Source organism: Cervus elaphus, chromosome 13 (genome assembly GCF_910594005.1).
Source record: "Cervus elaphus chromosome 13, mCerEla1.1, whole genome shotgun sequence".
NCBI classification, from domain to species: domain Eukaryota; kingdom Metazoa; phylum Chordata; class Mammalia; order Artiodactyla; family Cervidae; genus Cervus; species Cervus elaphus.
Genome location: NC_057827.1, coordinates 36,318,757 through 36,334,444, shown reverse-complemented (window position 1 = coordinate 36,334,444; position 15,688 = coordinate 36,318,757). Strand labels below are relative to the sequence as shown.

The following is a 15,688-nucleotide window of genomic DNA, read 5'->3' as shown; positions in this document are numbered from 1 at the left end:
GTCATCCAACCGTCTCATCCTCTGTCACCCCCTTCCCCTCCTGCCTTCAATCTTCCCCAGCATCAGGGTCTCTTTCAATGTGCGGGCTCTTCTTGTACAAGAGGGTAGACTGTAAACTCTGCAGGGCAGGCACCACCACTACCGTGTGGTACCGTGATCCCCAGTGCCCAGCACAATGTCTGGCAGAATCAGTGACCAGGGTCAAGTCCCCTTTACCTCCTCCCAGAGCCCCAACCCGACCATTCCCCTCTTCTTCTTGGTGCTAGCAAAGACAAGACGCTGGTCTCCACCAGCCGCCCAAAGCACGACGGAACCTGATCGTGCCTACTCTAGTTCCCTGTCACTACAGATGCAGAGTCTTGTCTTTCTTCCTGAAGCGAGTCGCCCAGGACAAGGGTTCTCCTGGCCCTGTCCGTCTAGGGTACGAGGACCCGCAGCAGCCCGCATTCCAGCCTGCTCAAGCTTTTTCCAGGAGGGCACCGCTGGCTCTGGGGCCCCCTCCAGAAAACAATCCCCAGGCGGCGCCACGGCCGCGTCCGCCGGAGCGCTGGCGGGGCGGGGAAGCGGGAGCGGGGATCTGCGGGTTTCCGCGCACCCTTCCTCCTCCTCGCGTGTCCTGGCTCTGGCGCTCTCCTTGTAGCCTCGCACGTTGCAAACTTTCAGAGTTTTCCTCACTTGCGTCACGGAAAAGGCAAGAGGGTGACGGAGGCCTGGAGGCGAGGCGGCTGCTGGAGAGCTCCCCCGCGCGGCGCTTGAGCCCCTCGGGGCGAGAGGTGTCTCCCTGAGAGCGCGGACAGGCTGCGGGGGTGCGGCTGCCCTAGGGCTGTCCCCGGAGGCTGCCTCTCGTCCGCGATCGATCGTCTCCTTGCTCTCGCATCCCGATCTCACCGCGAGTGAGCGAAGGCGCCCGCCACAAGAGAAAAGAGAGGAGTAGGCGCGAGCCGGGCTGTTGCGTCCCAGGCCAGCGGGAGGGCGGAGCCGGGCAGTCCCTGGCCAGCCAGGACGCACGGAAGTGCCGCGGAGTTTGTCCAATTCCCCAGCCTGCTTTTCCTTTTCCCTCCCTCTCCCCACCCCTCAACCCCCCCTCCCCGTCCCCCCGCCGGCTATTCCCTCCTTCCTCGGGACGCCACCTCCCGGAATCGCCTTTTTTTCTGTTGTTTTGGATCTGGCTTCTCGCTGGCGGCGCCGAGGAGCCGCGAACGCTAGAGAAGAACGCGGGCTCGGGGCGCAACCCGCCGCCCACCGGCGGGATCCCGCAGGGCAGAGCAGAGGACGGACGGACAGACGGCTGGACAGACGGCCGGCCGCACCATCACCTCTCCGAGCTCACTCTCCAAACTCCTGTTGAGTGTGTGCGTGCACGCGAGGGGTGAGGGGTCTACGTCCGGCTCGCCGGGGCCGGTTACCAAGGGGATTACCTTTGGACGGGGGTCCTTGGACTCAGATCAGGGTCATCTTCAGGCTCAGAAACTGCTGAGGAATTAGGCAAACAAAAGAGGCCACTCAGCTAGTGGCCAGGAGTCGCCTGAGCGCCTCGTCGCGTCCCCTCCTTTCCCCCGGGTGGAGGCTGGCCGCTTGGGGGCGGGGAGAGGGCACCCGAGCCGGCTGGGGGCTGGGGGCCGGGCCGGGCCGCCGGGTCGCAGAGTTGGCCGGCCTGTTGTGTAAGCCTCAGTCCTTGTTTTCCCGGCCTGGCTTGTTGTGAAGCCGGACACATCCACCCCTGGATTCGACTCAGGAGGCTGCCGCTTTTCTCCTTGCCCCTCTTGGATTTTCTGGATTTTTGAAAACCCAGTGGCCCAGGAAGAGGAGGAGGAAGGAGGAAGGAGATCTGCAGAGGAATGTGAGAGCCTCCAGAGGCCCAGGCTGGAGGGGCCAGAAGGAGCTGGGAGCCAGAGCTGCCGGAGTTTCTGGGACGGTGGTTTCCCAGTGATTCTCTTCTATTTTAGAACATTGTTTCAGCGGAGAGTGTCCAATTTTGCCTGCTCAGGGCTGGTTTTCTCCTAGTCACTTGACTTTTCTTCTAGGAGTGGGAGGAGGAGAGACTCTCCCGTGCAGGGGCTGTGGAAGGAAGGGAGGAAGACCAGGGACATGAGCCCTCCCCGCTCACAGGCATGTGCCAGCAGACCTGGTAGGGCCGATTCTGGGCCGTGGACATTGCTTTGAAGAGAGGAAGGCTGGATACCTTCTGTGGGTGCTCAGACCCCGCAGTAAGGACTGAGAGACTGAGGGCTGTGGCCGGCCTTGAGCTGCTCGTGCATCCTCAGACACCCTAACAAGTGTCCTCAGTTCTGGACAGGACTCTCCTCATCGTTCTCTACCACTGGCCCAGACATGGCACTCAAAGGGCGAGCCCTCTATGACTTCCGCAGCGAGAACAAGGAGGAGATCAGCATCTGGCAGGACGAGGACCTGGTCATCTTCAGCGAGACCTCGCTGGATGGCTGGCTGCAGGGCCAGAACAGCCGTGGGGAGACCGGGCTCTTCCCTGCCTCTTATGTGGAGATCCTCCGTTCTGACACCGGCTCCAACCATGCCGACTACTCCGGCAGCCCTGCAGGCTCTCTGAGCACCCAGGTGAGCTTGTATGACAGCTCCAACACTTCCAGGAGTGGTGGCTTCCTGTCAAACCAGGGTAGTTTCGAGGAGGACGATGACGATGACTGGGATGACTGGGATGATGGATGCACGGTGGTGGAGGAGCCACGGGCTGGTGGGCTGGGCACCAACGGGCACCCTCCGCTCAACCTCTCCTACCCTGGTGCCTACCCCAGCCAACACATGGCCTTCCGGCCCAAGCCACCGCTGGAGCGGCAGGACAGCCTGGCCTCTGCCAAGCGAGGCAGCGTGGTGGGGCGCAACCTCAACCGCTTCTCGTGCTTCGTGCGCTCTGGTGTGGAGGCCTTCATCCTGGGCGACGTGCCCATGATGGCCAAGATCGCTGAGACATACTCCATTGAAATGGGCCCTCGCGGCCCCCAGTGGAAGGCCAACCCCCACCCGTTTTCCTGCTCCGTGGAGGACCCCACCAAACAGACCAAATTCAAGGGCATCAAAAGCTACATCTCCTACAAGCTCACACCCACTCACGCCAGCTCACCTGTCTACCGGCGCTACAAACACTTCGACTGGCTCTACAACCGTCTGTTGCACAAATTCACTGTCATTTCAGTGCCTCACCTCCCGGAGAAGCAGGCCACAGGTCGCTTTGAGGAGGACTTCATTGAGAAGCGGAAGCGGCGGCTTATCCTCTGGATGGACCACATGACCAGCCACCCTGTGCTGTCCCAGTATGAGGGTTTCCAGCATTTCCTCAGCTGCCTGGATGACAAGCAGTGGAAGATGGGCAAACGCCGGGCCGAGAAGGACGAGATGGTGGGCGCCAGCTTCCTGCTCACCTTCCAGATCCCTACGGAGCACCAGGACCTGCAGGACGTGGAGGACCGCGTAGACACCTTCAAAGCCTTCAGCAAGAAGATGGACGACAGCGTCCTGCAGCTCAGCACGGTGGCCTCGGAGCTGGTGCGCAAGCATGTGGGGGGCTTCCGCAAGGAATTCCAGAAGCTGGGCAATGCCTTCCAGGCCATCAGCCACGCCTTCCAGATGGACCCCCCCTTCAGCTCTGAGGCCCTCAACAGCGCCATCTCTCACACGGGCCGAACCTATGAAATGGTTGGTGAGATGTTCGCCGAGCAGCCCAAGAATGACCTCTTCCGGATGCTCGACACACTGTCTCTCTACCAGGGCCTGCTTTCCAACTTCCCCGACATCATCCACCTGCAGAAAGGTAAGGGCCAGTGTGGGCTGGAGACCCTGACAGCATCTGCGCTCTGCAGGGCACAGGGGCTGTGAGGATGGCCTAGATGGGGCAGAGCGGCTCAGCTAGTCTTTCGGTCTCTGTCTCATTCGTTCATTCAGCAAGGGTGTTGAGTACCTAGCAGGTGACAGGTGCTATTCTAGGTACAGGATATTTATGGGCAGGTCTGGTCCCTGTCCTCATGGAGTTCACTGTTTACCTTCTTGTCTGTTCATTCATTCACTCACTCATTCATTCATTCATTTTCTCTGTTTCTGTCTCATTTACTCATTATATATCGAGTCCTCCAAGTTATTAGGTTGGGTTCTGGGAACATGGAGCTGACCAGGGCCCAGGCCTTGCCCTTGAGGAGCCCACAGGCTTATGGGGGACATGGACACAGACCCAGATAGCCAGAGCACAGAGTGTAGCCTATCTTCCCGCTTGTCACCAGCTCACCTCCCTGCCTTTGCAACTTCAGAGACTGTTCTCATGGCTGCACATCCTATCTGTGAGCTTCCTCCCTATCTGTGTTCAGGAGGGGTGGCTGTCCCCATTTTGCAGACGAAGGAGCTGTGTCCACAGAAGGGTGGCTTGCACGAGGAGTCCGTGGCCTCGCTGGGACTGTCCCTTCCTTTTGCACCTCCCCAAGGACACATGCATTTTGGCCACCTCCCAAGCTCAGCCATGTGTTCAGTTCTCACGGTCTCCTCCCTAGGGGAGGGACAGGATGGGTCCCTGTTACCGTGCGGCTGTCAAGGAACTGCCAGGGAAGTGACTCATAGCCGGGTCACCGAGGGGCACCCGGAGTGGGCTGAAGGAGAAACCGGGGGTCCAGGGCACTGCCCACGTGGTCCATCCGATTCCCCCTTCCTGAGCCTGGCTTCTCTTCTTGCCTGAGCACTGAGTCAGGAGCTGACCCGGCAGGTGGCTGAGTCTTGCGGACTACAGGCAGGGCAGGAGGGAGGTGTGGTCCTCCCCAGGGCTGCTTGGTAACTCAGGAAGAACGTCTGCAGGGCGTGGGGCTGGCTCCCAGGCCCCTGAGCCCTGAGGTCAGGCCTGGCTTGGTGGAGAGCTTTCCTCTGGGCGGGGTCAGGAAGCCGGCTCTGCACTGAGCCTGGGGAACAGCAAACATCACCGCCCTACCTTGGTCGCTGGTAGCAAACCAGCCTTGTTCTCCTTTTGTTGTTGTTGTTCAATCACTAAGTTGTGTCCGATTCTTTGCGACCCCGTGGACTGCAGCACGCCGGGCTTGCCTGTCCTTCTCTATCTCCCAGAGTTTGCTCGGATTCGTGTCCATTGAGTCAGTGATGCCATCCAACCATCTTTAGGAGGTTAACTTCTAAACCTTCTCCAGCTTCCAGACTCTTTTCTCCCCTTACTGTCTGTCTCTTCCTCCTTCTCCTCTCTGCTTTTTTTTTTTTTTCCTTCTCCACATTCCTCTTTTCCTCCTTCCCTTCTTTCAGCTTCAGGAGACATGACCTGAGTTCTGGTCTTGGCTCTGCCCCCAATTTGCTGTGTGTCCCTGGGCAGTGCCTTCCCCTCTCTAGGCATTAGTTCCTCAATCTGTAACACAGAGTGGACACTGTGAGCTCTCAGGCCTTCAAGGGAGTGGGGTTGGGGAGAGAGTCCTGGGGAGGGTCTGGTCAAGGACAGAGTGATGCCTTAGTTTCGGCTCTGAGTTCTGGGCAGGGACAGGGCAGGGGTGGTGGCTGGGGCCGGCTGACCCACTGGGGCAGGTGTCGCCTTGTGCGGAAGTAGAGCCACGCTCACTGCTGCACTAGGGCCTGGGAAAGCTGGTTTAACCAGCTCCTCGGGTGGCGTGTTCCTGTGTGGGCAGCAGGAGAAAGGTGAGCAGGGGCACAGTGATGAAACAGCTGCTCCCATGCATGTCTGGGGACCCTCCACCCAGGGCAGAGCTGGGGGTGGGAAGGCAACCCTGTACTCAGGGCTCCCAGGCTCCCATTAGAGCAAGAGGGAGTAAAGGCAGTCTGGCCTTTCTGACCCTGGATCGGGGGGACAGAGCTGAGAGAGGCCACTTCTGAGTTTCCACTGGAGGCTAAGATGAGGGGCCAGTGGTCCTCTGGGGGTGATGTATTCAACCTCAGACAGAGGCCGCACCCACCTTCCCTTACCCAGAGGACGCCTCCCCATTCGGCCAAGGGCTTTGGGGCTTACTCTTCCACTTTCTAGGCTCTGTACCACCACTCCCAGCCCTGTGTGGGGCAGGTACTACAGTGGTTAGGGAGTGGGGCTTGAATCTGGCTGAGACAGAATCGGGCAGGCTTTGGGGAACCACAGCCTGCCGCGGGGAGAAGAGGTCCCATGGTGGCCCTGTGGATAGAGACCTTTCACAGAGGGAGGAGCAGGAAAGTTGGGGCCTGGGTGCCCAGGATGCTGTCAGCCTGTTCATACACTCTAAAACATGGTGAGCATGTGGGAGAGGCTTTGCAAGGAAGGAGACAGGAGGCCTGGTAGGGTTTAGGAGACCAGAATTTGGACAAATGTTGTCTTTGAGGTGACCCTGATTGAATTTCCTCCCCTGAGAAAGCTTAGGAAAATGGGCCATGGAACCCATTTGGTGCAGAGTTGAAGCCCACCAGCCTGGTCTGCTACCAGCCTGGTCCCTGGAGCTCAGCTCAGGGGTTTCTCCTAAAGGGAGAAGGGTAACCATGTGATTTATCATCCAAACCAGGGCAATCTTGTGGGGGGAAAAGAGAGCCTTGATAATAGTTAACCTGGGACAGCAAGGGGTAACAGTGACTGTCCAGGGCCCCTGCCTGAGAGCCAGCCAGGGCAGGACTCTGTCCTAAGACTCGTCACAAACCACGGAGATCAGTGTGGGTCCCTCTGTTCTCAGATGAGGGGCAGTGAGGGGGGCTGATCATCAGAGCAGGAATTGGAACCCCAGTGTCTCTAACTATACAGCCAGGCTGTTGCCACTGTGCCAGACAGATGGGACAGGGAGGTCCCTGAGGGGTGGTGCCTGGGGTAGACAAGCCAGAAAGAGAAGGACCAGGGAAGGAGTTGGGTACTCTCTCACCAACTCAGCTGGCATCCTCTGTGGACTAGAGGCAGGCCCTGGACCACACAGCATGCATGGAGGGGTCATGGTGCTTACAGGTTGTCCAAGGCAAAGTGGCCCTTGCAGGACCAAGTTCTACCCTGGGGGAATAGGTGGATTTAGCCTCTGTGCTCTGGGCCATCACCTAACTTTCCTTCTGCCTCCCCTCCTAGGCTCCCATGAACAAAGAATCATATGGCCCTAAGCCACCACCAGCTGGGTCTTGGCTGTGAGTGAAAAGCAGTTTGCACCTAGCTACACATAGCATCTGGAGCTCTTATCTTGTCAGGCTCCATCCCAAGTGCTTTAAACGTATTAGTTCAATTAAACCTCTGCTCTAACTAGAAGGCGGGTACCATCATTATCCCATTTTACTGATGTGGAAACTCTAAAGTGCTATATTGCCCTGAGCAGCTGTCAGCAGCATCATATGTAGTCCAACCTATCCTGTGTGACACTGGGGAGACGTGCAGTCCTTGTTGGAGGTGACACAGTGGATTAGGACCCAGACCTCCTGCCCTCAACCTAGGGTAGGGACAAGATGGATTCAGGTGGGAGTTTAGGGAACATGCCTGAGACCCTAGGGATCTGAAACTCTAACCTTCCCATCCCTGTTTCTGGGATCCGGCCTACAGGACAACTGCCAGGGCAGGAGGTGCCCAGGGTCCTCAGCTCTCAGGGTGAGTCCTAGGTGGAATGTGGTGGAGTGAGGGGGGACTGGCCCAAACCCTGACTCCCAGTTTGTCTCTGGGGTGCGTTAGTGTTAGCTGGTACCAGTCCCACATCTGAGTCACAGGGTGGAGGGTGACAGAGAGCAGGGTGGGGCCTCCTCTGGCCCCCATAGCCTTTGCCCCCCATCCCTGGCTCCCTACCTGTCTGTGAATACCTAGCAATTGCAATAGATTCATTCCTATTATCTGGGCCTCAGTTTCCTTCCTCTAGAGCCATGGGCTTGTGCTTAGTCGCTCAGTCATATCTGACACTTTGTGACCCCATGGACTTTGTAACCCACCAGACTCCTGTCCATGGGATTCTCCAGGCAAGAATACTGGAGTGGGTAACCATTCCCTTCTCGAAGGGATCTTCCCAACCCAGGGATCAAACCTAGGTCTCCCGAGTTGCAGGTGGATTCTTTACCATTTGAGCTACCAGGGAAGCCCAAGGCCATGGGCCATTTAAGGCCTTGAATAGCTTCTCAAATGCAGGTCCACCCCCACCGCACCCAGACTTTCTCAGGAAGGTGGAATCCAGGCTGGTATGTTCCCTTTGCTGAAGCCTAACTCTAGTTTCTTTGTCCAGCTATTTTCTACCTTTCTTCTTCTGGTTCTTTCTACCCCTTGGGACCTTCTCAAATTGCTGAGTCCATTGTCTGGATGTCTCACGTATGTGCCTGGAGGACCTGGCCTGGGCTCCCTGCACTAGAAGTGGTGTCCACTCCCCGCTCTGCAGGGCTCCCTCGGGGCCAGATATCCCGCACTTTGTGGGCAGGAAGGAGGCTGGAAGCCCCTGGACAAGTCCTTTCCCACCAGGACCTGAGTTTCCTCTGAAGAATACTGGCATGGTGGTGGAGATGAAGGTGGCCGTGGGGGTGGGGTATGGACAGCTGTCCTCTAAGGCCGCTCCAGCTCTGAGGCCTCTCATGGGGGGGTCTCATCTTGGTCCCATGGTCAATCCCTCTCCTTCTGCCCGGGTCTGGGCAATCAACCTGGGAAAGGGACCCAATTTGGAAGAATCTGAATGAATCAATAAGGATGAAACCAGAGGCAAGAAGAGGTGGTTCAAGGAAGGTGCTGCAAGGACTGAGTGGGCTGGGAGCTGGGCACTGGGGAGTTCTTTTGGGTGCTGTGTGAGCAGTCCTGGAAGTGTTGCAAATGTGAGTCGGCCTGCCCGAAATGGCGCTATTTGCTGATTAGCCATACACTTGCCGCCTTCCACGGGTACTGCTCCCTCTAAAGGCAGAGTTATTTCCAGCACATAATAAATGCTCAGTAAATGCATCCTGAATGCATTGAACAACCTGAGAGTAAACAGACTGTGTTTCAAAGGTCCCTGAGAGGCCCCCTAAGGAGGAGGTGGGAAGCATGAAAAACAAGCCTGTTGCTCATGTGCAGTGGGTGCTTTTGAAGCGCTCCGGGAGCATGCTGTCCTCTGTGCCAAGCCTGCCCACCTCCATACTCTTCTTCACACGGTGGATTTCCTACAGCCCTGAGAGGAGTGCCTTGCTAGGCACAGGCAGACTGCCTCCCCAGCTCAGCAACTGCCCACTGGCTTCAGCGCATCAGCCAAGTGCCCATTAATTCAGAACTGAAATCGTTTCACCAGCTGCTTGTTGATTCACTCAGGTTCTTCCAAATTGGGTCCCTTCTGCAGGTTCATCCCCTGACTCCCCATCTGTCACCTGGTTATGACAATGGCCTCCTCTAGTCCCCTGGGGACTGGGGTGAGGAGGGAGCAGAGCTTATATGTGAGACACATATAAGAGGAAAACTCCAGGTGGCCTTTCAGCCTCTGTTTTAGAATCAGCAGTGTGTTGGGGGCAGGGAGAAGGATGCTCCATGTGGGAGTGGCACCTGATCAGAGCCTTGAATTATGCATAAGGATCCAGGAGGCAGAGATAGGGAGGTCAGAGAGAAAGGGTGAGTTTGATGAATATGGGGTCAGTGCGGAACAGGTGCAGGGGTCAACTCCCAGAGGGCCTCCCAGGCCAGGAGAACAGGGGACCTTGCTCTGCAGGCCAGAAGGAAGCCAGAGGAGACCTGGAGCTATGGGTGCCAGCTTCGCTGCTCGTCAGGTGCCATAGAGAACCTCTCAGAGGTTGGGACTGAAGTGGGGAGACCCGTGGGGGGCCTGTTGTAGCAGTCCAGTGAGATCAGTTTAGCAGACACGTGTCAGAATCTGCATGGGCTAGGCTTTGTTCTAGGTACTAGAGACATTGAGCTCATACTTGGAGAGATGCAGTCAGAAAAACCACAGAGAGGGAAGAGCTGTGGTAGAGGGAAGCCCAGGACACCTGAGAGCATGGAGACGCACCTGATGCATTGAGACCGCCCAGAAGGCTTCCTGGAGAAGGTGATATCTGAGCTGAATGGGGAACCAGAATGAGGGGTGTTGAGGCCTCTGGTGGATGGGGACAGCCTGGTTGTAGAAGTCAGAACAGCTCGCAGGGTTGTGACCGGTCAGGTGTACGCTGCTGGCGGCGCCTTAGGTTTGGAGGGAAGAGGGTACGTCTGACTTAGGACATGCTGAGGGTGAGGGTTCCGGGACATCCCGGTGGAGACATCAAGTGGCTGGACCATGGGTCTGGAGTCCAGGAGGAGGGCCTGAGTTGAGCCGGTGAGGGTGCTGTCTGCCCTCGAAGGGTCTCAGGGCAGGGTTAGGGAGCGAATGGGAGTGACCGGAGCCCTAACCGCCCTTGCCCTCCGCTCTGCCCATGCCAGGCGCCTTCGCCAAGGTGAAGGAGAGCCAGCGCATGAGTGACGAGGGCCGCATGGCGCAGGAGGAGGCTGACGGCATCCGCCGGCGCTGCCGCGTGGTGGGCTTTGCCCTGCAGGCCGAGATGAACCACTTCCACCAGCGCCGCGAGCTCGACTTCAAGCACATGATGCAGAACTACTTGCGCCAGCAGATCCTGTTCTACCAGCGGGTCGGCCAGCAGCTGGAGAAGACGCTGCGCATGTATGACAGCCTCTGACCACCTGGCTCAGGCCCTCGCCCCGCCCCCGGGGCCTTCCCACACCAGCAGTGCCTGGAGGGCGGGGAGTTGGGGGTGGCCTCTGGAGGAGTCATGAATATCCCTGGGAAAGTCCCCCACCCCTTAGAGCTGGGGGCACAGCGGGGATGAGAACAGGGCCAGGAGCCCTCCAGGCCCAGGCCTGGGCTGCTGGTCAGTCAGTTGAGGCCAGGCCGGGGTCTTAGCTTCCCCTGGAGCCTTTAGCGCATGCCCACCTGGCCACTTCCCCCTCATTTGTTCCGTAGACATGCGGGCCTGCTGCGGCCCCAGGTCAGACACTGGGCATCCAGGGCTGTGACATGCCTGCTTTTGTCCCCACTTGAAGTGGGGGGTCAGACACAGAAGCAGGCAGGGGCAATACAGAATGATTGATGGTAAGGAAGGGGCTTCTGGAAGCTCGTGGAAGGGACCACTCCTTCTGCCGGTCAGGGATGACTCCATGGAGCAGGTGACGTGGGAGCAGTGTGTCTTGAAGGATGACAAGAACCTGCCAGACAGTGGGGACAGTGGACGGGGAAGGCATTCAGAGAAGAACAGCCTGGACAAAGCTGTGGAGGCATAGAAACGCCTCTTCTCCTCTCCTTTATCTTTCCCCAGCAAGTTTGGTGCCCCCTTGGTGTGTCCCCTTGTGTGACAGAGGGCAGGGATCTGCCTGGCTCCCATGCCCCGTCCCTGCCCTGCTCCCCGCCACCCCGCAGGAGGAGCTGCAGGCCAATTCCCTCCTGACTCCCCCTTCACCAGCTGAGCCCCCTCACTCCCTGGCTAGGGACCATGCAGCATCTTTGCCCTGGGCTCAAGGTGCTGAGACAAGCCACAGACCGCAGGATTTTGGTGGTACCAGCCTGAAGGGCACACCCACAAGTTACTGGGTATTTGAGTTCACCAGCCATAGCTCTCACACTCTGGGCAGGCTTGGATCTCCGGCTCCCAGGGGCCAGCTTACCCGTCGCCCCAGGGATCCTGGGCCCACCTGCCCGTCACCAGGCTCACTGTGATGCCATCCAGGTCCTGGGGGGATTGTGCTGTCTCCCACTCATGTTTACATCCTCGAGGGAGCTCTTCCCACACCCCCCAGGCCGGGGTATGGTCGGAAACTGACAGATGCCACTGCCGGCCCTCCCGGGAGGTCATGGCTATTTCTGGCTGCTGCTGCTTCAATCTTCATTCTTTCTTGTTTTCTTGATAAACCTTTTCCAATTATGATAACAAAAGTATGACTCCTTATTTGGATCCTGGAGGGGATGAGGGTGGAGGGAAGGATGGAGCTCTAGTTGTCCCTGGGAGCAGCTGGACCAGATTCTGAGGTCGTGATGGGCACAGCATTCACCCCAGAACCTCAAAAGTTGGTGGGGAGAGGGCAGTGCAGGTGGTTGGGGCTAGCTGGGGACCTCTGGGTGGCCATGGACCCCACCTCAATGCAGACCCTTCCTAGACCTCACCTCTTTTCTCAAGTGGGTGGAGTCCTGCTGGGGGTTTGGCTCTGCTGCTCTGTGATCCAGGACTGAGGGTCACATGAGGAAGGGACAGTCTAGTCGACAGGGGGTTCAGTCTCCCCAGGAGGCCACATCACAGCCTTGCCCCCAGGAAAGCCCAGTCCAAGAGAGGGGGTAGGACTCAGACCCTGTGTCCTTCCCCGGGCCGTCCAGTCCAGGGTGCCCAGCCCTGAGTGGCTTCCTGGTTGGAAACTGAGGTGGACCCCCCAGCTGTGCCCTTGGGCGTGTCCTAGGCAGGATGGAAAAGAATCTGTTTGCACACGGGAAAGAGGAGGGCTGGGAGGTCAAGGTCCTCTTGGGGGCAGTGGGGACTGGGTGGGGGGAGGGCTGCTGGGGTCCGGGCATCAGGGGAGGCTTTGGCTGGGCTGGGGGCTGCGGGAGCTCACGGCAGTGAGATGGAATAAGGGGCGGCAGGTATAGCAGGGTAGAGGCAGTAAAGGCTCCCAGATCCAGCAGAGCGTCCTCAGAGGAACTTCTGGAATGGGCCCCTGGCCCTGGGTCAAAATTAGGTCAGATTTGGGACTTTCTGTGGAATTTTCCCCTCTCTTCTCCCTGCCCTCCTTTCATTTTCCAACCCATCCGAGGACCTTCCCACCCTTAACCTCTTCTCAGCTTCAACCTCCAGGCAGCCTTCTGCAGTGAGCTCTCTGACCATGGGGAGAGGCGGGGGTGAGGGGTGGTCTTCCCAGGGCTCGTCTGTGTTGAGTGATGGGAATGCTCTTAACACCAGTGCCTGGAGAGTCCCCTGTTCATGCTTCCTGCCCTGGGAATAGCGTCACCTCTTGTGTTTCTCGAGAGGAGGGACCACCTCCCACACCTTCTGTCCTCAGGGTGAGGGGGTCTGGTCTGACATGTTTCTCAGGAGGGGCTGCACCTAGGAAAAGTATCGAGATGTGAGGTAAGGGAAGGGAAGGACAGGCCAAGCCTCTGAGGTCTCTAGGCTGGGATGGACATCTGTGTAGTGGAAGCGGGGATGTCACAGCCCTTCTCTCAGTGTGGGTCGGGGTGCTGGGGAATTTGAGATTGATCTAGGCTAGCCGGACTCTTTCAGCAAGGGCTGGGGGACCAATGTGCATGGGGGACCAGTCTGGTGGTGGCTGGGCCTGCTGGCCGGCCTCAGTCACACGCCAGGCAGATGTTCCAGACTGAGCTGGGCCCAGCTGCCTCCAGTTTCCTCCCTTGGGAGGAGGGTGGAAAACAAGGCCTCTCTTTCTGCCCTGGGCAGCTACCAGGACCTGGAGGTGGGGGCCAGGGGACCCCGAGCCCCAGTCTTGGCCCAGCCCGGGGAAGGAGTCTGCTTTGTGGCCTCATATGGCGGTTGGGGAATGGGGATGGCTCTGTGATCCCGCATCCTATTGCCTCCTGGGCACAGGAGGGCCATGGACCACGGGGCCACTGCTGGGCCACGGCTGTAGCAGAGCCAGGTCTGGTCACAGACACGGTTGCCCAACCCAAAGCAGATGGAGCCACACAACCTGCCCACGGGCACACAGGTCACACCTGGCTACACACACACACACACACACACACACATATGCATGGTCACATGCTGACACACCTGCACTCCCAGCCACAGTGCCACACAGTCACACCTTCCCAGCCACGTCCACACTTGCCCACCCCTACATGCATGTTGTCTGTCTCAGCCACTTTGTCACTCATAGCCCCACCATAGTCCTGTGCACACAGGACTCACCCGGGGCACACGCACCAAGACATGCATGGCCACAAAGTCACACATGCACATAGCGAAGGTGTCATACACATAGATGCTCATAGACTCGGCCTGCATCACCTCCTGGGGGAACCAGTCCGGATCCTCCATTATCTGACACCACCAAATTCAGTTCCTCGTTGCACAGATGGGAAACCTGGCTATATCACCCAGCAGGGATGGGGTATGCTCTGGGGTTGGAGACCAGTTCCCAGTAGGCTCTGTGGCCTGGCCTTGGCAACTCCTGGGCGGTCCCTGGGGCCAGGTTGCCTCTGAAGGCCCCTGGCTGAACCCACTCAACAAAGCTCCAGGCATCTCGCATCTAAGAGCCAGGATGTGGTGGGCAAGTCCCAGGCCTGGGCGGGAGGAACATTCCTGCACCATCTCCTCCCCAAGCCTGCAAGGACTGGGCCCGCCCTGCCTGCCCGCCCGCTGACTCAGGCCTCCAGGAGCCAAGCCGGCTTGGCTCCCTCACCCACCCCAACCCACCCCAACCTGCTTCCCCACCACTGTGGCTCTGATCCCTCTCTCTGCTGCTTGGGGCAAGAGGAGATGGTGAGGCCTTGGCAAAAAGACCATGAGGAAGCATAAAAATTCACCTCCCCCAGATATAGCTCAGAAGGGCTGATTGTGAAACCCCGCTCCGGGCTTTGGCAAAGCTTTTTTCCTTTGGTTTTGTTTGGTTAGTCAAACCCCAATGCAGTCTAGTCTGTTTAAAAAGCAGTGTCTCACACAGTTGTGTCCTCCTTGGTCCACATGGCAGCCCTGGTAGGCAGTTATGCCATTTCACAGACAAAGAGATTGAGGCTTGGCCCGAGAGAGGATGTGACCTGGCTAGGATCACAGAGTGGGTCAGGGGTGGGGCTAGACTTGAACCCAGCTCTCTGGCCTCATTCCCTAAAGTCACCTTGATTAACTCCAGAGGGGTTGGCAGATCTTAGCTCCAGAGGTGTGAAAGAATGGGAGGCTGGCAAACTAACTGCTGAAATGTGCAGGGACTTTGAGGGTGGGGTGACTCCCGCCAGCCCCCCAGGGATGAAGAGGCTGAGGGCGGCATTGCACAGTGAGGTCTGCAGTGACTCAGGGTCTCCATTTACAAATGAACATGTGCGAGGAACATCACTTCATTTTTCTGTAATGACCTGAATTTCCCTTTTGCTTTCTCGTTAACCCACCCAATAGAAAAGTAATCTGAAATCAGTCTTGGGACCCTCCTTTCCTCAGGGAGGCACGTAAGTTTTGGGGTTGGCACATTTGAAGACCCTAGGAAGACCCCTGGCACTTTGAATTTTAGATGCTAAATCCCTGATCCTATCACTCATGTGAAATTTTGCCTGCATTCCTCATTAAAGGTCATTCATATATAGCTACTTGAGTTGGGTTCAGTTAATTACTTGACAATGTCTTGTGTAGATATTTAATTAAATTTTGTTCATTTTGATTTTGTCTTTATTTTCTTTTGCTTTTTGGTGTTTTGCTACTTTTTGTCCACCTGGCTACAAACATTGCTGTGGGTCTTGCAGAGCCCTTGGACCCTGGCACTGGGCCTGTGTGCCCTCCATGGTCCTAGGTTAGCACCGGACCTTTGGCTCATCTTCCTGAGTCTCCTGCCTTCCCACCACCTGCTCCTTTGATCCCACCCTCAAGCCTCCATGGGTCTGGCCCTTTTTCAGTTTGGGGCACTCCAGGTTCCCTCAAGTGTCCCCTTGCCTTCTGGGCCTCAGGGAACCTCAGAGTGAAAGTGAAAGTGAAGTGGCTCAGTCATGTCCGGCTCTTTGCGACCCCGTGGACTGTAGCCCGCCAGGCTCTTCTGTCCATGGGATTCTCCAGGCAAGAATACTGGAGTGGGTTGCCATTTCCTTCTCCAGGGGATCTTCCCAACCCAGGGATCGAA

At 57.7% G+C, this 15,688-nt stretch overlaps 1 protein-coding gene across 1 annotated transcript; it reads left to right on the top strand.

Moving 5' to 3' along the window:
* The first annotated feature begins 1,031 nt into the window (after positions 1–1,031).
* On the top strand, positions 1,032–15,164 carry SNX33 (sorting nexin 33). The gene is made up of 2 exons (XM_043921696.1): positions 1,032–3,784; positions 10,295–15,164. The coding sequence occupies exons 1-2, from the start codon at positions 2,332–2,334 to the stop codon at positions 10,546–10,548; spliced, it is 1,707 nt and encodes a 568-aa protein (XP_043777631.1). The 5' UTR covers positions 1,032–2,331; the 3' UTR covers positions 10,549–15,164.
* Positions 15,165–15,688: the final 524 nt, after the last annotated feature.